The sequence below is a fragment of the Podarcis vaucheri genome (assembly GCF_965113315.1).
Source record: "Podarcis vaucheri genome assembly, chromosome: Z".
Lineage (NCBI taxonomy): Eukaryota > Metazoa > Chordata > Lepidosauria > Squamata > Lacertidae > Podarcis > Podarcis vaucheri.
In genome coordinates, this window is record NC_138758.1 from 26,240,337 (window position 1) to 26,259,890 (window position 19,554).

General features: G+C 43.2%; 1 protein-coding gene across 1 annotated transcript in view; it reads left to right on the top strand.

The window, feature by feature from the left end:
* Positions 1–19,554, top strand: part of COL4A5 (collagen type IV alpha 5 chain) — a 142,052-nt gene that overhangs the window by 80,862 nt on the left and 41,636 nt on the right. Inside the window, exons 18-30 of the mRNA XM_082208644.1 lie at positions 53–94; positions 818–950; positions 2,357–2,530; positions 2,867–2,950; positions 4,086–4,178; positions 6,310–6,380; positions 6,488–6,679; positions 8,746–8,914; positions 10,392–10,484; positions 10,578–10,682; positions 11,828–11,925; positions 13,004–13,154; positions 13,572–13,685. Coding sequence (XP_082064770.1) covers positions 53–94; positions 818–950; positions 2,357–2,530; positions 2,867–2,950; positions 4,086–4,178; positions 6,310–6,380; positions 6,488–6,679; positions 8,746–8,914; positions 10,392–10,484; positions 10,578–10,682; positions 11,828–11,925; positions 13,004–13,154; positions 13,572–13,685 — 1,519 coding nt within the window. The remainder of the gene's footprint in view (positions 1–52; positions 95–817; positions 951–2,356; positions 2,531–2,866; positions 2,951–4,085; positions 4,179–6,309; positions 6,381–6,487; positions 6,680–8,745; positions 8,915–10,391; positions 10,485–10,577; positions 10,683–11,827; positions 11,926–13,003; positions 13,155–13,571; positions 13,686–19,554) is intronic.

Here is a 19,554-nt window from a genome sequence, read left to right on the forward strand (position 1 = left end):
AAGTGAGTGGCCCTGCTTCCCTATTAAACCTGCTGAATTTTTTTTTGGGCAGGGCAGTAAAGGTGATGCTGGTCCTCCTGGTCCTCCTGGACATGTAAGTTTCTGCCCATTCATTCTGTTTCCTCCCTCCCTTAAGTTCCTCTGTGGCATGTTGATTATGTTCATTTAATTCACTTATTTTTAATGTTTTGTGTTGTAATTGTAAAATGTTGCAAAGTGGTATTATACAGTGGTACCTTGGGATGCAAACGGGATCTGTTCCACATCCTGAATGGAACATTCGCATCCTGAATGGAATGTAAGATGCGACGGCGCATTTGTGTGGGTCGCGTTTTGCCACTTCCGTGCATGTGTGTGACGTCATTTTGAGCATCTGTGCATGCGTGAACGGCAAAACCCGGAAGTAACACGGTCCGTTACTTCCGGGTTGCCATGGAGCTCAACCCAAACGCGCTCAACCTGAAGCACATTCAACCTGAGGTATGACTGTATATTACATCGGCTACCAACACCACCCCCCGCCAAAAAACCCTTACAAATATATACCAATACACAGCTTTTTTTGAAAATGAGCATGGTCTTAAAATTAATAATACTTACAGATATTTTGAAGATGACATATTATCTCTTTGCAGGAACCATCCCTTTGTAAATATCTATCCCAGTATGCTAAAAAATGATTCCAGTTTTCACAATACACCATGATCTCCACTGGTTTGCTCCCAGCCTCCGTGAAACATAACTAAGTACTAATTTAGCTTGATAGAATCTCTATCCTTTTCTGTGTGTGTAGCTTTCTTTTAATGGAATATTCCAGGCAATTCTAAGGCCAGATACTGGAGCAACGGTGGGACCAAAAGGTAGTAAAGGGTTGCCGGGAATCCCTGGAGACAAAGGAGAACGTGGATATCCAGGCCAACAGGGGCCACCTGGCCTACCAGGTTCGCCAGGTAAGACCCTTGAGTGTCCGGAGCATTAGGACCAAACACACACGAAGCGACTTCTCCCCAAAGCCAGTTCAGGAATCAGGGCTGATTTGGATTTGCACCCTATTTTGTTCTGGATTCGACCAAATCAGTTGCCCATCATCCCTAGTAGGAATTCTGTTTGTTTGTTTTGAGATATTTTATAATGTGACACCAGCACTCTCCTGCAAGGATCCCACTGCCCTGCTTAAAGGTAAAAACCTGGGATCTACTGGAATCTTCTCACCATCCAGGCCCGTAGTGATAAATCAGACAATTGCAAGCGATTTTAAAGTATTTAAGCTACAGCTATAACAGAACTGACAGAGTAGAGAATACAAAATAATGCATCAAGGAATAAATAACAAAAACAAAGGTTCTGATATGTCCTTCTTTCTTCTCTCCTGTGCTTACTTTGACCGCATTCGCACCTGACATATAAAGCACTATGTTGCCCAGGCATGCCCAATATGCCTTGCTTTACTTCTGCTTATGTTGTAATTTCCTAACTGCTTTTCTATGATGTAGTGTCCCCATAATGCAGAGACCCCTTGGTTATAATTATGCTGCATTAGATGCAAAGACAGGGGGACGCGGGTGGCGCTGTGGGTAAAACCACAGTGCCTAGGACTTGCCGATCGTATGGTCGGCGGTTCGAATCCCCGTGGCGGGGTAAGCTCCCATCTTTCGGTCCCAGCTCCTGCCCACCTAGCAGTTCGAAAGCACCCTTAAAGTGCAAGTAGATAAATAGGTAAACGGCCATGTGACCTGGAAGTGTCTGCGGACGGCACCAGCTCCCGGCCTCTAGAGTGAGATGAACGCACAACCCTAGAGTCTGTCAAGACTGGCCCGTACGGGCAGGGGTACCTTTACCTAGATGTAAAGACACACACCTACTTTACCTTGGCCTCTCTGATGGTTATGATTATTTATTATTGATGTTATATATCACATGCAGTTTGGCTCTTTTCCTTGTCTGTTGGGCAAAACCAGGGGGCGGAAAGAAAACCCAGAGTTGATTTTAAGTATATTATAATAACCAAAAGTCTTTACATAGAGGTATTTGTAGAAACCCTCTCATTCCCAAGTTGATCTTTTATATGTATCTTTCACCACCCACAGGTGTGTTTCATTCTCTCTCTTATACAGCTTGAATTTCTTGTGTTTAGCTGTGAGATTTCACACCTGTACAACCCAAATGCTTTCCATGTACCTGAAACTCTTACTTGCTAGCCCTTGTTGGGAGTGCCCATTTTAAATAGTTGCCTCTTGATAGAGCAACTTGCAAAAAAAGATGCTTTTCTTCATTGCCTGGTTGGTTTCCCTTTGCTTCCCTCTAAAAGCGTCCTAATTTTGAATTACAAAGATGCTGAGATCTTTTCTCATTGCAGGAATTCCAAGTGTTGGCTCTCCTGGTACTCCTGGTTTTCCCGGTGAGAGAGGACAGAAGGGGGATCAAGGCCTTCCTGGAATCCCAATACCAGGGCCACCTGGAAATGATGGACAACGAGGCTTACCTGGCCCCCCTGGGCCCCCTGGCCCCCCTGGAACTACCATTCCACCCAGTAAGTAATGTTTTTTTGTCTATAAATCAGTGGCTAAAATGCTCTTCATTTGAGGAATGACTAGCTGGGTCTTCAATACACGCAGTCTCAAAGCTTTTAGATGGCTCATGAATTCAATCCCTACCAACTCCAGGTAGGACTGGGAAACACTCGTGTCTGAAACCCAGGAAAGCTGCTGCCAATCTGTGTAGACAATACTGAGCTAGAAGAACCAGCTTCCTAAGTAGCTTGTCAGTCTTACATGGGTGGATGGAAGATGGAGCAAACTTACTGAGCTTTGGCTCATCTACCCATAAGTTCTCTTAGTTATTGAACTGCATTTGCTTTTCCTTTCAGTTGACAGACTCTGTGAGCGAGGACCCCCTGGCACCCCAGGACTCCCAGGAGAACAAGGATTTACGGGGGAGAGAGGCCAGAAAGGTGGGTTCCCACAATGCCATTGATTTTTTTACTTGTATTTCATAGGCTGTGATCCAAATAGTGGTTTAGGTTCATGTAAGGATATTCCACTGGTCCAATCCCAGTTTAACTTCTCTCCACCCACCATCATATTACAGACTTCTTCTGAAATTCCAAGTAGTTTCCAAAGAGTTATCCATGTGATTTCTTTGGGTGGGTGGGACTGTTTGACAAAGGCATATCTAAAGCCTTCTGGAGGTCACTAAACTAGTTTCATCTAGACATGCTTCAGGATGCACCGATAGGAATTTAGTTATCCACTGGATAACTAAATGCTCCAATGTAGTTTTTGGCTTTTAAAGGCCATCAAAATACATTCAGAAATGGTTAACAGAAAATCCTATTTAATATTTAAAAAATATGCCGATTTTTTAAAAATCTAAGATTAATGCAGAAACAGAATGGAATAGACATAAATGTGATACAGGCCAGGAACTTGATTTGCCCCTCCCCCTTTTCATCTTTGTATCCTGTCCACTGTTTTTAGAGCTTATTCCACCACCAAACGATGTGAATTGGAACAAGCATCAGCAGTTTTAAAGCTTGTTTTGTATGTGGATGTGATGACTGAATGTGGTAGATCTAGGGGAGACATTTTATATCACAGACTGTATCCATTGGCTGTAAAGTTTTGATTGCTGTTTTGTAGTGAGATCTTGCAAGATATCTCAATGTCTACATAAGTATCTAGTGTTTTCTGTTGAACTTTGACTGCTAATTCAGGCTTTCTGCAGGTACGTATTTGTAAGAAACCAGAGCTATTAAGCAGAGTTGTGTTGATCTGTCCTGCAGGGTACTTTACTCACACTTGGAGCAGGGTTTCTCTTATTTCAAGGGAAGTGTGGAAGCAGGGAAGGTGGAGTTTGAGACTAAGCTGTACTTAAGGAAACAGTGCATAGTTAATTTATTGTGCCTGAGTACCAGACAGCTATTGCTTTTCCATGAGTGCACAGACTGCTACTCCAGTTCTTCTCTATGCTACTCCAGTTCTTCGGTGCATGCCGAATATGTACAAGAAGTCTGCATTTGAATACTTAAATGTACTCATACCCATAGGAAATGATACTCACCTCTTTATTTATGTCTTTGTTTCCAGGTGATAAAGGAGACACCTGTTTTAACTGCATTGGATTTGGCACTTCAGGCCCTCCAGGGGAGAAGGGAGTACCAGGTTTACCTGGAAGCCCAGGTATACAGTGGCTGTTTCCAGCCTTTATCCATCTTTTGATTATTCAGATTTAGGACTATGTTTTGATTTGTTTGCTTTACAGTGATGAACAGCTTTCTAAACAACAACTGTGTATGTGTGTTGGGAAAACCATGACACATTCTGTGTGTAGCTAGGGGATAAGTGTTTGTGTATCGAGGTCCCCAAGCGACCCCTAAATAAATTCACACTTCACACTATAATTTTTGTTTAAGGTTTTTGGCATAGTTTTGGCCACAACTTTATTAAAATACAAACAATGTGAGTGGTTGTTTAGGCATTGGTTACAACTATCTGTCCCCGCTCAGGGACAGAACTGACATCCACAAGCCTGCAAAGTCAGTAAGGGAAAACATTTTATGGGGAGTAGATGGAGCTGGGTACCAGACCCTCACCTCTCCCCAAACGCTCCCAGGGGCTCTTACGTGGCCCTATCCCCCTTTACAGGGGTGCAGACAAAAGCATGGTGAGCCCCTGGATTCCTTTAATGGAATACCCTTGCAGCAACAGCATTGGAGGGGCAGCCACACCCAATCCATACCCCTCCACCAACCATTTTTTTCTAAAACCAATGCCTAACTGCAACCTTACAAGTTGTGACGATTTGCTACGCAGTAGGCAAAAACCAAATGGCACCAGCCAATCAGCCAAATGGACAAAATTCCTACCAGGCCCCTGCCCCAAAAGCAGACAACCCCATGACAGGCATAGCAAGGTCAAAATGCAACAAACCCCCTAAAATTAGGGAGGGTGGGCCGGTGATCTGATGCACGCAGTGAAAAGAGGAAGCTCAACGCTGCGCGCAGGAAATATATTCAACTCAGGCTGTCACTCAAAATTGGCAACATCAAACCCTCCCCGGCAACCTGAGGAGTCCAATCACACTTTGGGCCAACCAAAACCAACTTGCCCAGCAGCAGGGGGTGTCTGGTTAACCCCACCACAACCCGTGCTCTCCATGAAGGAGAACATGCTTTGTGGGCATATTTATGCACAAAGCAGGCAAGCTGGTTAATATTCTAGTACATCTGCTCACAGATACCTTTTGGTATTTGAATGTCCCACAGCTTATTTCCTTTTCTTGCGGTAAGTTTGATTGCTAGCAGAAGCAGGACCAATGCTTCCCACGTGCCATGGTAGTACACCACTGTGGAAGCAGACCACCACTAAGGATATCTGTGAGGTTTTTTCCATCTGAATTTCATCCTGGATTTGGATATTCCAAATCATCTGACCTTGTTTCCAGAGTGGCATGTGTTTTCAGATTGCCTTTCCTCCATTTTTTATATTGGTCAGACGACTGTGCATGCAAAGTACGCCAGTTTTTGGTTTGCATCTTTGCTCTGTCTCTCTCTCTCTTCTTTTTTGCACAGATGTGCATTAATTTGATCACAGTTCAAAAAGGAATCTTGAGGTGGCAATGCAATTGCACCAGGTCTCCCTTTTTGTGCTGTCATTTAACCAATGCACACCCTAGAGGCATGCAAAATATCCGGATGCATCCCAACAAAGAACCAAAGTAGGAGTGCTTCAGACAGATATAAGAAGAACTCCAGGGGTGGAGAGAAGGGAGTGTGAGACCTGTTTTGGGACTGACAGGTCTAGTTTCTAATGAGAGGTGATGATTTTACCAGGGCTCTCCAGTCAGAGTGTTCTACACTCCCCTAGGACATGTGCAACTGGGTTATGCAATCTTCCTTTTCACACTGTGTTTATGTGCATAGGTAGCCTATTAAAAAGGAAAGACGGCAACTGAAATCTGTCAAACTACAAATTCTGAAATAAGTTTTTAAACCCGTCCCCGTCCCCCCAGTTTAATTGGAAGGTAGATCATGGGGCAAAGCAGACCAAGAACCACATGCAGTGGAGGGGTTTGGGATCTGCCCTTAACTGCCACTAGCCATAAATCATCCCCTGGACTAAATCTAGGAAACAGTCAAATAGCCTTTGTAGTGACTACAACTAGCATTGCATCATTCCCCTGTGAGGTTTTCTGGGAGTCTTCTAACATACTATCCACAAAGAACACTAAACAATTTGCGTTGCCCATGTCATGTGCAGGCCGTTTTCTAGCTGCTCTCACTGATTTTTCCCTCCCTCCTTTCATGATCAGGTTCTATTGGTTTTCCTGGGCCGAAAGGTGATAAAGGAGTCCCTGGCCTTATTGGTAGTGTTGGACCACAAGTAAGCACCATTAATTGCTGTTTGTTGGGAGCATGGGGTTAGAGGGAGAAAGTAGGGGGAAATATGTGCAATCCTAATTACTGCAATAGTTAAAATTCTTTATCTAGGGTCTTCCCGGCCCTCCTGGCTCTCCTGGACGTCCCGGTGCAAAAGGCGATCCAGGTGATGTTCTTGCTTTTCCTGGATTGAAAGGCGAGAAGGGGAACCCTGGCTTCCCAGGCCCTCCAGGTCTGCCTGGGTTAGATGGATCTCGTGGACAAGATGGACTGCCGGGTCTTCCTGGGCCCAAGGGGGAGCCAGTAAGTGAATGTGAAACCATTGCACTTCCATTTCGACCAAGTGTAATTTGAGAGTGTTTTAAATGCTAACAAAACACAATGGTCATTGAGTACTTGGCCAGTCTACTGATGGCTCCCAATATTGGCAGCCTCAGTGGTGGCTGGGGCCCAATGCGACTGGAAAGTTGGAAGCCATGGAGGCCAACAGTAGGTGGAGCCAAACCCCATGACTGGCAGAGTCAGCTAATTCTAGTTTTGTTCCCATCCACCTGTAGATGAATTCTGCAAGGATAGCACTGAGGGTAGAGGTTGCATTCTACACCATATGTTTAAAGCACTATGACACCACTTTAAATAGCAGTGGCTTCCCCTAAGAAATTCCAGGAGCTGTTAAGAGTGCTGAGAGTTCTTTGGAGATCCCAATTCCCCATACCCGAGCTATAAGTATCAGAGTGGTTTGACAATAAATACCTTTTCAAAGGGAACTCTGGGAATTGTGAGGAAAATAGGGGTCTCCTCTAACATGACTCAGCACCCTTAACAAACTACAGCTCCCAGAAATCTTTGGGGAAAGCCACTACTGTTTAAAGCATCATCATACTGTGTTAAATGTATGGTGTGAAGGGAAAAGGTGACAGGTGATGCCACCTCCTGACATGGTTGTAAGTAGGAAGTCAGGCAGGTGGAGGCTGGTTGTGTGCAGACTGTGGTTGGTGGGGCAGTGCGCCATTGGTCCAACTTCCACTGGTAAGAAGTAACATTAATAGGTGCAGCTTTTACATACCATGATAAACTGGCATAATGTCCTCTCAAATGCACGGGTGGGCCATATTCCCCAAGGCAGTGCTTGCAGTGTGACTCCATTCGCTTTCAAGTTGAATGGCATTTTTGCATCTTAGCCTACTGCCAACCCACAGCTGCCATTGCTCAGTGGTGGGGGGCCACTGCTTTGCATGCAGAAGGTCCCACATTAACTTGCTTTTAACTCTGATTTGTGCAAATTTGGTGAAGTAACTAAAGAAATAATCTGCCACAGCAGATTACACACACACACACCTTGTGGCTGATATTGAAAGAGGAAAAATAATTCTAGTACAGTGGTACCTCGCAAGACAAAAAATGCGCAAGACGAAAGAGTTTTCCGTTTTTTGAGCCGTTCCGCAAGACGAATTTCCCTACGGGCTTGCTTCGCAAGACAAAACGTCTTGCGAGTTCTTGCGAGTTTGTTTCCTTTTTCTTAAAGCCGCTAAGCCGTTAATAGCCGCTAAGCCGCTAATAGCCGTGCTTCGCAAGACGAAAAAACCGCAAGACGAAGAGACTCGCAGAACGGATTAATTTCGTCTTGCAAGGCACCACTGTACTAGCACTTACGGAAAGGCTTAAATCAAATAATACTGTAATCTGTTATTATGTTATAAAAAGCTTAGATGTGTTGTGTTTTTTTGCAATCAAGTGGTATATAAATTGTGTTAAATAAATAATTAATGATATTATTCCCATTGGGCCTAAATATTTGTTATTTCCTTTATATGAATTGCATTTTTTCTTATTTTGTTGTTTACAGTCCTGAGCTTCTTTGGGAGGAAGGGCAGGACAGAAATTTAATAAAACACATGTTAAACTGTGTCATTAATGGATAATACAAAAGTGTTAATTTTATTTCCTCTGAGTCTGCATCCATATTAGTCCTTCTTATCTGAATCCTAAGGAAAGTCACTGAAGATTACAATTGCTTTGTACATTGCAATCTGCCCCACCCACCCCAAATTGTGGGGACAAAGAAGAGAATGGCTATTTCCATTATGCACTCATAATCTGGTGAACCAGGTTTGATTCCCTGCTCCTCCACATGCAGCTGCTGGGTGACCTTGGGCTAGTCACACTTCTTTGAAGTCTCTCAGCCCCACTCACCTCACAGAGTATGTGTTGTGGGGGAGGAAGGGAAAGGAGATAGCCGCTTTGAGACTCCTTCGGGTAGTGATAAAGCGGGATATCAAATCCAAAGCTTCGTTCAATCCAAGTGTTTGGGGGTGGGGGTTGGAGTGAGCTACAAACTCATTTTACTAACTTTCCCCTTGTCCTTTTAGGGTGGCATCAGTTTCAAAGGGGACAGGGGACTTCCTGGTGATCCAGGAATTCCCGGTATTCCTGGTGATCGAGGGCCTCCAGGATCTCCTGGATTTGGCCCCCAAGGTCCCCCAGGCCAGAAGGGCGTTCAGGGTGTTTCAGGGCGCTCAGGAGCCCCTGGAGGTCCAGGTAAGTTTCTTTGTCTTATTTGACCAAACCACAAAAAGGAATGTTTGCATCATTGGGTTCAACAGGGACCATCCTTGCTAACACTAAAAAAAATGAACTCTAAAATGATCAATTTCATGAGATGATCTGTTGTTGCCGCAAAACTTTTTGTAACTCATCATTTAGCTTGTTTAAACCTTGGGGACTTCTTTTAACCTTTGTAGTTGAGTTATCTAAAGATGATATCAAGATAGTGTCATCAGGTAAGAGAAAGATCAAAGCTGTCTTTTAAAACAATTATATAAACACTTGTACAAAGCCGTGCTTGGGAATTCCAAGAAACCAAAAGAATCAGTGCAGTTTCAAAAGATTCAGACTGTCATCTTGTTTAAAAATGGTGTCCCAACTGTATTTAAACATTAACAAAAACCTGCTCCTTGATCCTTCCTTGACACCTTAGTTAAAAGGATACAGTGGGAGATAATGGCACAAACTCTTTTCTGCCTGAGACCCTGGAGAGTCAGTTGCCAGAGTAGACAATAGCAAATAGTCTGACCTAGTGTAAACACAACATCCAGGATGCCTCTAGTCTACATGTGCAGCAGAATGAGTTGCTGGGGTTGCCTGGGCCACTTCCGACCGCATGTGAGAAAGACTATAATAATTTGTCAAAATGCATAACGAACAAACAGCTTTCTGAAAGATATTGATGATGGTGATAATGAACATGTATGTATTGCCCGATACTACTACTACTAATAACAATAATTCTTACTGCTATTATTTACATTTATACACTGCCATTAATTTGGTTCTCTGTGCAGTTTACAACATTCAGAAAATATGGGATACAGTTCAAAGGAATAAAAGCAATTGCAAAAAATATAAATCAGCACATAAGCTATCTAAAAGCCAGCAGAAACACAGTAACATAAAATCAACTTAGAATCAGCATAAAACCTGTAATGGGGAAATAATTTGGTACAATAAGTTAAATACCAGAAATGTATGTCTGTTGTAAATTAAAAGACCTGGGAGAATTTGTGGTGATGATATGATGTGTAACCTGTAGATGAGATTCAGACCATCGGCTGGGGTAAAATGAACCTAATTCATGCACTGTCAGCATCGGTGTGAGTCTGCTAATGAAGGAAGGAAGTGCACAGTGGGAAAATGTGGCTCCTTCCCACTCCAACATTACCCCAGGCCGGTGCCTGGAGACATCAGTTTGGGAAGTAACTTTAGAAAGCCTTAAGCAACTTAAGTCCTGTATACTTGAAGGACCAACTGCCTGAACTCTTATATTCCAGCTCAATCACTGAGATAATCTGTAGGAGCATCACTGGTTGTCCCGTGAGTCAGTGAGGTTGATTTGACAATATGAAACTGAGCCTTCATTGTTAATAGCCCAGTCCTGTGGAATGCTCTTGCAATAGATATCTATCACGTGTTGTTGGTTTTGATTTATAAATGTTTGCTATTATACATCTACCTTTAGGGCCCAAAGGGGAACCTGGACAAACTATCACAGAAACAGGATCTCCAGGTAACCCCGGCCCCCCAGGCAGAGATGGTGAAGTTGGCCTTCCAGGTAAATAAATTTGTTTTTTTTCCAAGTGAAATACTATTATTTACATTTTTTGTAGTGGGTTTTTTCCCCTAATTCAATTGTTCCTGTTTGCAGGTGATCCTGGCCAGCCAGGGGCACCTGGATTGCCAGGCATCCCAGGCTCAAAAGGGGATCCAGGATTACCTGGCATTGGACTTCCAGGCCCACCAGGACCCAAAGGTTTGTCTCTGTCATATTCTATGATGCCAGGGTGGTGTGCTGGCAAGATGTCTATAGTTAGTCTGTGGAGAGCTAGGTTTAAAACCTTGCCCAGCCGCAAAGCTCCCTGGGTGACCCTGGACCTCTCCCAGCAATAACCTACCTTCTTGTGATGATGAAAGAGGTCCTGCTACATAGGCCACCCTGAACTCTCCAGAAGAAATTGCTTTTGGAACATAGACATCAGAAAAACCTGATACAGTGGTGCCTCGCAAGACGAAATTAATCCGTTCCGCGAGTCTCTTCGTCTTGCGGTTTTTTCGTCTTGCGAAGCACGGCTATTAGCGGCTTAGCGGCTATTAACGGCTTAGCGGCTATTAACGGCTTAGTGGCTTTAAGAAAAAGGAAACAAACTTGCAAGAACTCGCAAGACGTTTCGTCTTGCGAAGCAAGCCCATAGGGAAATTCGTCTTGCGGAACGACTCAAAAAACGGAAAACTCTTTCGTCTTGCGCGTTTTTCGTCTTGCGAGGCATTCGTCTTGCGAGGTACCACTGTACTCCCCTGTGGGGTTAAAAAAACCAAATTTGTCTGCTTCAGTAGTCATGTGTTTAATTTTTAATTGGTGTGTTTGTATTTTTGTGGAAATTCTGGCCTTTCAGAAAGGAAATGAGAGAAGGTTTAGAAAAAGTTGGGATTTATTGTTAACTGCCCCCACAGCAACTTGTCTAAATCCATGTTTTAGATATAAATAGCTGGTTAATCATATCTGATTGGTTCTATTTGGAGATAACGGCAGAATCAGGATATGGGAGAGAATCCGATCATATGAAAGGACTGAGCAAGAAGATCCTAAGAACACAAGAGCCCCGCTGGATCAGACCAAAGGCCCATCTTGGTCCAGCATTGTGTTTATCAGAGTGGCCAATCTGCTGCCCCAATGGGAAGCCTGTAAACTGTAAATAAGGGCAATAGCGCTCTCCAGCTGTTCTTCCCCAGTGACTGGCACTCAGAGGCATCTTACCTTATTAATCCATCTGCAATGTCAAAACTTTAGCAGTCAAATTGTGTTAACAAACGGCAAAAACAGAAGCTTGCAGAATGCCTTTTGAAGATTGCTGATGCTTCGTAGTAGTGAGCTCCAAACCCTCTTCTTTGTTCTTTTAGGATATCCTGGGTTGCCAGGCCTTCCTGGTGTACCAGGAAACCCTGGAAGAGCAGGTCAGGATGGACCTCCTGGACTTCCTGGATTAGCAGGACAGAAGGTCTGTAAATGGGTTCTCTCCATTTGCTTGGGATGTTATGAAGAACTATTGCATGCAATAAAAACAGTGGGGTTGGTCTTTTCTGACAGTGCAAGAATGGTCAAACTTCCTGGTCCTATAAGTTACATTCATAATGCTTATATGGTTAAGTACTAAAAGATTGTTTGTTTGCTCCTGCCCAAGGTATGATAGGGGATTAGTGGTTGGAGTCTTCAGTACTGCCTCCAGTTAATGGGAGTTCAGAATTAACTAACAGGCACTTGGGTACCAAATGGGAACCTCACAAATGCTAAAGGTGTTCAACGTAAAATTCCTTTGCATCTTTCTCTGTAATTTACTATGCATTACCCACTCAAGACAAACTACTGTGCTGGCAAATATAATATACTTCTGTAAAAGAAAAAGTTATAGCCGTGTACTTTTTCTTCTTCTTCCCCATAATAGTGAAAGGGGAAGCACAAAACCTCATTCTGCTGGATCAAAATTCAGATTTGGACCCTGAATAAAATTGGACAGCCTCTGAAGTGTTTCAGATCAAATAAGGCTGTTTCCAAAGTATTGAATTAGGCTCTGAATCAAATCTTGTGGTCAGTGCACACCCTTAGTTTGTACTATTAACCACAGTTTAGAATGTTAAACCATGGTTTGAACTTACAAAAATATTGCCACAAAGTATGGTTTAGACCTGTTTGTCTGCTTTCCTTTCCCATCTACTCAGCACTCATATTTCTGTTGTTCAGCAGTAACCATTAATATATTTTATTAATTTAGACATCATAAAAGCCACAATGATAAAAAGTGATGGTTTGGAAAACTCACTTTGAAGCATGGCCTCTAGTTTCTGGCTTTCGGGCCAATTGCAAACCATAGTTTGCTAAATCAAACATAATGTAAGAATGTAGTTAGGCTACATTAATTGTTGCTTGGTGTGATAGCTGAATTATCAAGTCAAATGTATACTTATACCCCATTTCAGTAGTTACTGTAGTCAAGAAGGGTTCACAATAAATATAAAAGCCACAGGAACAAAGCAATAATGTTCTGAGTTATTGTTTGACTCTCTTTCTTATGTTGCAAGGGGGACCGTGGTTTTGGTGTTCCAGGACCAGCTGGACCACCTGGGCCACCGGGTTTCAAAGGAGCACAAGGTCCCAAAGGTGATTCCGGCTTTCCAGGAAACCCTGGCCTTCCAGGACGGATAGGTTTTGATGGAACTCCAGGGCCTAAAGGTACAGATACTGCTAACTTTATGCTGCCAGTCAGTGCAGACAATACTGAACTAGATGGGCCAGTGATTAGACTGTATCAGGCAGCTTCCTGTGTTCCTGTGCTTATGGAGTGTTGTGCTCATAAGCACTTCTGTCCGGTCTTTGTTAAGATAGATCAACTCAATGCCACCTGTGAGCTTAATCATGGTTTGATGTGATAGGTGACCTGACAAACCTTGGTTTACAGTTCCCTAAGTTACCTGTATTGGAAACAGTGGTTTTGGAAACTATGGGTTGTGCTACCTATGACTTGGCATATCTTAAATTGAGAAACTGTAATTAGCTATCAGTGTTCTGCTTCGTTGAGACTGGTTGAAATTACATCTTGAAATGTTTGCAACCTTTTAAAGATTTGATTTGCTGGATTTTTCTTTCCAGGTGACCCGGGGCTACGTGGCCAACCTGGGTTACCAGGACCTCCAGGGATTCCAGGGATTGGCGGCCAAGGCCCACCTGGACCTCCAGGGCCTCCAGGACCTGTGGGTCCGCCAGGTAGGTCTCACAACAACTGGCCTGTAAATGGCATGATCCCAAATCCAACACATCAGAGTAGAAAATGAGGAAATTCGGACTGACCATCCATTTGACTTTCTTCCATTATTCCCTTCCATATATAGCCTAGAGTTTTCCCAAACTTTTTGTTGCACTGAACAGGCTGAAGCGAGCCCTAAAATAATCAATATGCTTATTGCCATTTGGGCTGCTTTAGAATAGCTGGTCCAAGAATAGCTTGAGTTCCTAACTGGACTCAAGAGGCTTAAACTCTTCATTGTACCAGTGCAGATCTGGAAAGAACTGTTACCTTAGATCACAGTCACCTGATTCCTGACTTCCAGTTGTGAAATTTGTTCAACAAAGCTTTTTGTATTTTATGAATGAATGAATGAAGAAGATTCTGGATCCTGATTTTAGGTGAATTCTCAATGCGGGATTCAAATGATGGTGTGCCCTTAACATATAAATTATTATAATAAAACTCCTGTCCACAGAAAGCTAGCAGGTAATGGGGAAAACCGTTCTAGCTTAGCCTTCTCCCTAACCTACTAGATTTCTATGCAGACTTTTTAAAAAGGAACACTCCATCCTGTAACCATCACAACTACAGTCTGACGTCGCACAGTCTAAACATAGGCTGAACCACAGTGAAGTGAGTGAAATGAGGTGCTTAAAAGATATTACCCCTTCTACTTAGAGGGCAATTGACTGGTGTACTGAAGGAACTTTAAGTCCAGATATATGGAGTGTCATCACAAGGACATTGGGTTGCAGTCAGCGTAACTTCTACTCAGAGTACACATAAGCTAGTCATGGCCATTAATTTCATTGGGTCTACTCTGACTAGGACTAGCATGCGATATACAAACCATTGTTACTGTGGCACAAAATCAGACTGCAGACTCAGTGATCTGGGAGTAAGCCCCATTGAACTCAGTGGGACTAACTTCTGAGTACATATCTTCAAGCAGAGGCTGGGCAGCTATGTTGTTGTTGATGCCCTTGTGCTTATTTCCCTGCACTGAGCAGGAGGTTGAACAGTATAAGATTACAAAGTTCTCACCAACTCTATGAATCTATGGCAGAGCTTTCCAAACTTTTCATGATGGTGACACACTTTTTAGACAATCATCATTTTGTGACACAGTAATTCAGTTTTACTAGCAAACTGGAGGTTAAACTAACCCATTTCCAGTCCCAGAAGGAGTGCAGGGAGCTTTCGTGTGACGCACGTACACACAGCAGCCAACAAACAAATGTGTCACAACACAGTTTGGAAGCTCTGATCTATGGCTATATCTACACTATACATTTTAAGTATTGTTATACCACTTTAGGATTCATGACTTCCCTCAAGAACTGTAGTTAGGAGACCCCTTTCCTCTTGAAGAGCTACAATTCCCATGGGATGGGGGATTAATTATTAAACTACCCTAGGAGCTATTGCTCTGTGAGGGGAATAGGGGTCTCCTAACAACTCTCAGTACCCATAAAAAACTACATTTCCCATGGTTCTTTGGGGAAAGCCATGGCTGTTAAAGTGGTATAAACGTATGGAGCTGATGTTGTCATAAATATATGGTGCTGATGCTGTTATTCCACTATCAGTCTCTAACTGTACCTTGAGACAGGTGAAATTATTGGCCTACATCAAATTTCTGTCTACCATGGGCATAATTTGCTTCACCATTTATGGTGTCTATAGATTATCCTTCTCTTCTGTATGTATAGTTACCTCACATTTAGAAATGTTTTTAATGTCTATGATATGTATATAAGATATGCTTATATTTGGGTTTGTTTCACAAACGTGTAATCTATTGTAAGGTGAAAGCATTGTTTCTCTCCCTATGATTTCCCTGAGTCGGAATTCTGTTTTTCCTGTCAGGATTATCTCAGGGGGTGTTGCAGGGCCACACCGCTGGGTTTGTGGACAAAGATGGCCTTCTGTAGAGGTGCCCTTTGCCTCCACACAGGTCACAAAATAGAAAGGGGGGGGGCAGAGAGGAGAGCTGCCAATACAGTACAAGGAAAAGAAGAGAGCCAGATACTGTACACAGGAGTATAGCTTCCTCTTAACAGCAAGCCCAGGTGGCGAGTGCCAGCCAGTTATGTTGCTGAAACAGGACTGCTGAGAAACAAGAGGGAGCTATCAGCATGCTTCTGGGGAACTTGAAGGTTTTCAGGAATACAACTGATCTTTAGAAATAAGAACCTAATAAGAGGAAACATCCCTCTACCCAAAGCAGCCTGAGGGCTGAGCCTGTTCAGTGGTGATTGAATGCAGAATGTCAATTGACCCAGAAGGGAAATAAGCAGAAAGTAGTAGGGGGAGGTCATGCCCTGCTTGGGGAGAATGGTTGGCTGGAACTTCCTTTGGGAGGGAGGAAACACTACGTATAACATTTTTGCTTCAGGCCCCACTTTTACTTTGTTAGTTAGGCCCAGTATGTTTGGAATTAGGATCTTGTTTGGGTGCATGTGTAACAACAGCAGCAACCAAACTCAGCCTTTCATCTTTTGTATTTACTTTGCCGCAGAGGCCACATCCACTCCATACATTTAAAGCAATATCCTTCCACTTTAAATAGTCATGGATTCCCTACCACAAACAAGCAACAACTTTGGAGACAATAGTTTGTTAAGGATGCTGAGTTTTGTTTGGAGACCCCTCACCAAGCTATTCCCATCATAGAGCTACAGTTCCCAAAGTTCTCAGGGAAGAGGGATTGGTGATTGAACCACTTGTAACTCCATGAGGGGAATAGGGGTCTCTTAGCAACTCTGAGGGCCGTTAGCAAACTCCAGTTCCCAGGATCATTGCTTGGGAGAAGCAGTGTTAAAGTGGAACAATACAGCTTTAAATGTAAGGTGTGGTTGTGGGATACTAGAGACAGGGATTATTATTATTTATTAAATTTATGTATCACCCTTCAGCCAAAGATCACAGCGTGGGATTGGTTGTGCTTATTACAGTGTGCCCGAAGATCCTAATTCAAAGTACATTGGGCCTAATCAAGGATACTCCTGTATACCTGGAGGTCTCCTCTTTTCCTTGTATATGTGGTCCCAACAATCCCTATGGTGGTAGCACCTCTTTTTCAGGTTGCTCCTATCACAGGAATAATTGCAGCATTGTATACACCACCCAGATGCCATGTTAATTGACATCTCTATGAAGACCCAGCCAGGAGCCCAGCACACCTCCTGAGGCAGCCTGCATGGGCCTTGCAACTGAACAGGCCCTGAATCTGCACTGCAATAAACTACAATTGAAATGTTTGTTGTTCTTAATTAAAATAAAATATGAGCCACACTTTTAGCTACAAACTGCTTTAAGTACATGTTTTGGTCCTTGTGGCACACACCTTCTTTGCTGTGTTGCATGACTACTCATCCACCTCATGTTGATTTTAGAGATTGTTTACACCAGTATTGTACAAAAACATGAGCTGGAATATGTATTTTAAGAAAATCCATGCCTTGGGGTCTAAGTGTTCTGCATGATCACAAGCTTATTGCGAAACAGCCATTCCAGCACCCATCCAGCATCACATTCTTAATGGCTTTCATTTAAAAGGAGGGGGGGAACTCCCATAAATGTCTAGCATTCATGGCAGAGGAGAGATGAGACTGAAAAGGCCTATGTAGCACCTGCAAAGGGTTCAGTTACAGTGGAGGATGTCTTAAGGAACCCATAGTCGCTGCACAATAGACTTCCTTTCACTTTTGAGAGATCATCAGGTAGCTGAGCTGCTGGCAGTCTTGGCGGGGCATTTGGCCTCATAAGCCAAGGATAAGAGCCTTCTGAATCTGGGACACAGGTAATGTGGCCTTGCATTAGGACCAGAGATGACATACTGGGAAAACGATATTTTTAGGCCCAAGGATGAGGAATCCAAACCACCTGCCATCAGGTGACATCAGGTGTGGGGTCGATAGTGATGCAGTTGGGTTACCTCTTTGTGGAGCCAATCTCTGCAGAACGTAGGATTGAACTCCATGTTCAGTCCTTGCTTGGTTACCATTTCCACCCAACACCCATTTCCAACCCAGCCTCATGGACCAACTTTGATAGACAGGCAGGACCATTCACCTGTCAATCACCTGATGTCATTTTGCGATCAGGTGATTGACAGGTAGGTGGTCCAGTCCTCCTGCGAAAGTTAGCCTGCAGGATGGGAGGAGATAAAGATCTGTCTCATTGGGCGTAAAAGGTTCTCCACACCTGTTCTAAGCATTGGCTAAATTCCTGAAGTGAAGCAGAACATTTGGGAAGGATTCTACCAGAAATCATCCATTGAGGAAGGCCAGTGGAAACTGGCAAGAAGCAAATAGAAAGCACATTACAGTAAGAAAATTCCCAGAGTTCCCTGATAAGAGGGACTGGTTGCTAAAATCATTCTGGGAATTGTAGCCTTTGGAGGAAAGAAATCTCTCCCTCCTAACAGCTCTCAGCAACCTTTATAGTCCCTGGATTCCTTGGAGGAAGCCATGACTGATAAAGTGGTAGTAGTGTAAATGTGAGGTGCAGATGTGACCCTAGTAACTAACCCACAACTCTCTGGGGACCTCGCTTACCTCTTCAAGAAATCAAATCAAAAAGAATTTAACTAATTCCATTGACTATAATATTTAGAATTACTGAATCATGGCCTTGAGTGATTACATTGTTAAGAAGCACTCCAGTGTTTTTTCTCAGGGAATGGATCCCTCAAGAGCTGTCCAGATTCCTTGTCCCATTTTAATACCCCCTCCACACGACATGCCGTAGCTTCTCAGGTGAATCTCTGCATGTAACACTGCTTTGAATGAACATGTATTCACACATTGCTTGGGCTCCCATACCACCTGTTTGCCAGGGGCTGAGTTTTGCCCATCATATAATTCAGGGAGAGAGAGCCTAGAGCTCTTCAGATTTAGTGTTGGACTACAGTTCCCATGAGCCCTAGCCAGTATGGCCAAGAATGATGGGAGTTGTAGACCAACATCTGCAGGCCCACAGGTTCTTCCACCCTTGATGATGAATTTTACTCTACAAGCATTTATTTTCCTTCGCATGCCCATTCTACCTGCCTTTCTCAAAACATATTTATGGTTCATTTTTCATTCTCCCATACCACTGTAATTACAGCTGTTCTAGTTAGCCTGATGGAATGCTGTGCATGACTAGAGCTTGTACTAACAAATCAGCATTTAACTATCTTTGTTTGTTGTGATGTCATGTTCGTTCTTTTGTCTTCATTTCTCTCCATATAGCCTTAACGTTAGGTTGGAATAATGTTAAAACAATCTTGGTTGCAATGAAACTTGCGATGACAGTCTCCTTGGTTCACGTTTTCCTTTGTGTGTGTCACCATTTATTCAATTCCTACCCCACCCCTCTGTTGAAGAACAAAATCATTCCAGCAAATTAGCACATTGCAATAGCTGTGGTATCACTTTGGAAAGAAGAAAAGCCAAAATGTATAGATGCTAGGATTTAATTCCACTATATAAATGCATCAAAAGCTTGCCTTTTCACTGGAATTTTTCTATATTTAAAATATGTTGACTTTCTCCACATGTGGTAGTTACCACCCATTGGAAAACGTTTCAATCAAGTCTGTTCGAAGTCTAGTCTCTTTGGTGTTGACATTGCATAGCCTGGCATTGTGTTTGGGTTAGGTGACATGCTTTGCAGTCCACAACCCATTTACTCAATGGTTGTTCTGTCCAGTTGGCGAGTTGTGAATTGCAACCTTTTGTATAGGGTTTGTTTGGTTTTCTTGGTCTAACACCGATGTGCTTCCTTTTGTATCCTAACCCTAATGGCATTCTCGCAACCCCCTTACTGCTTCCTGTGCCTCAACCTCCTGATGAGTTC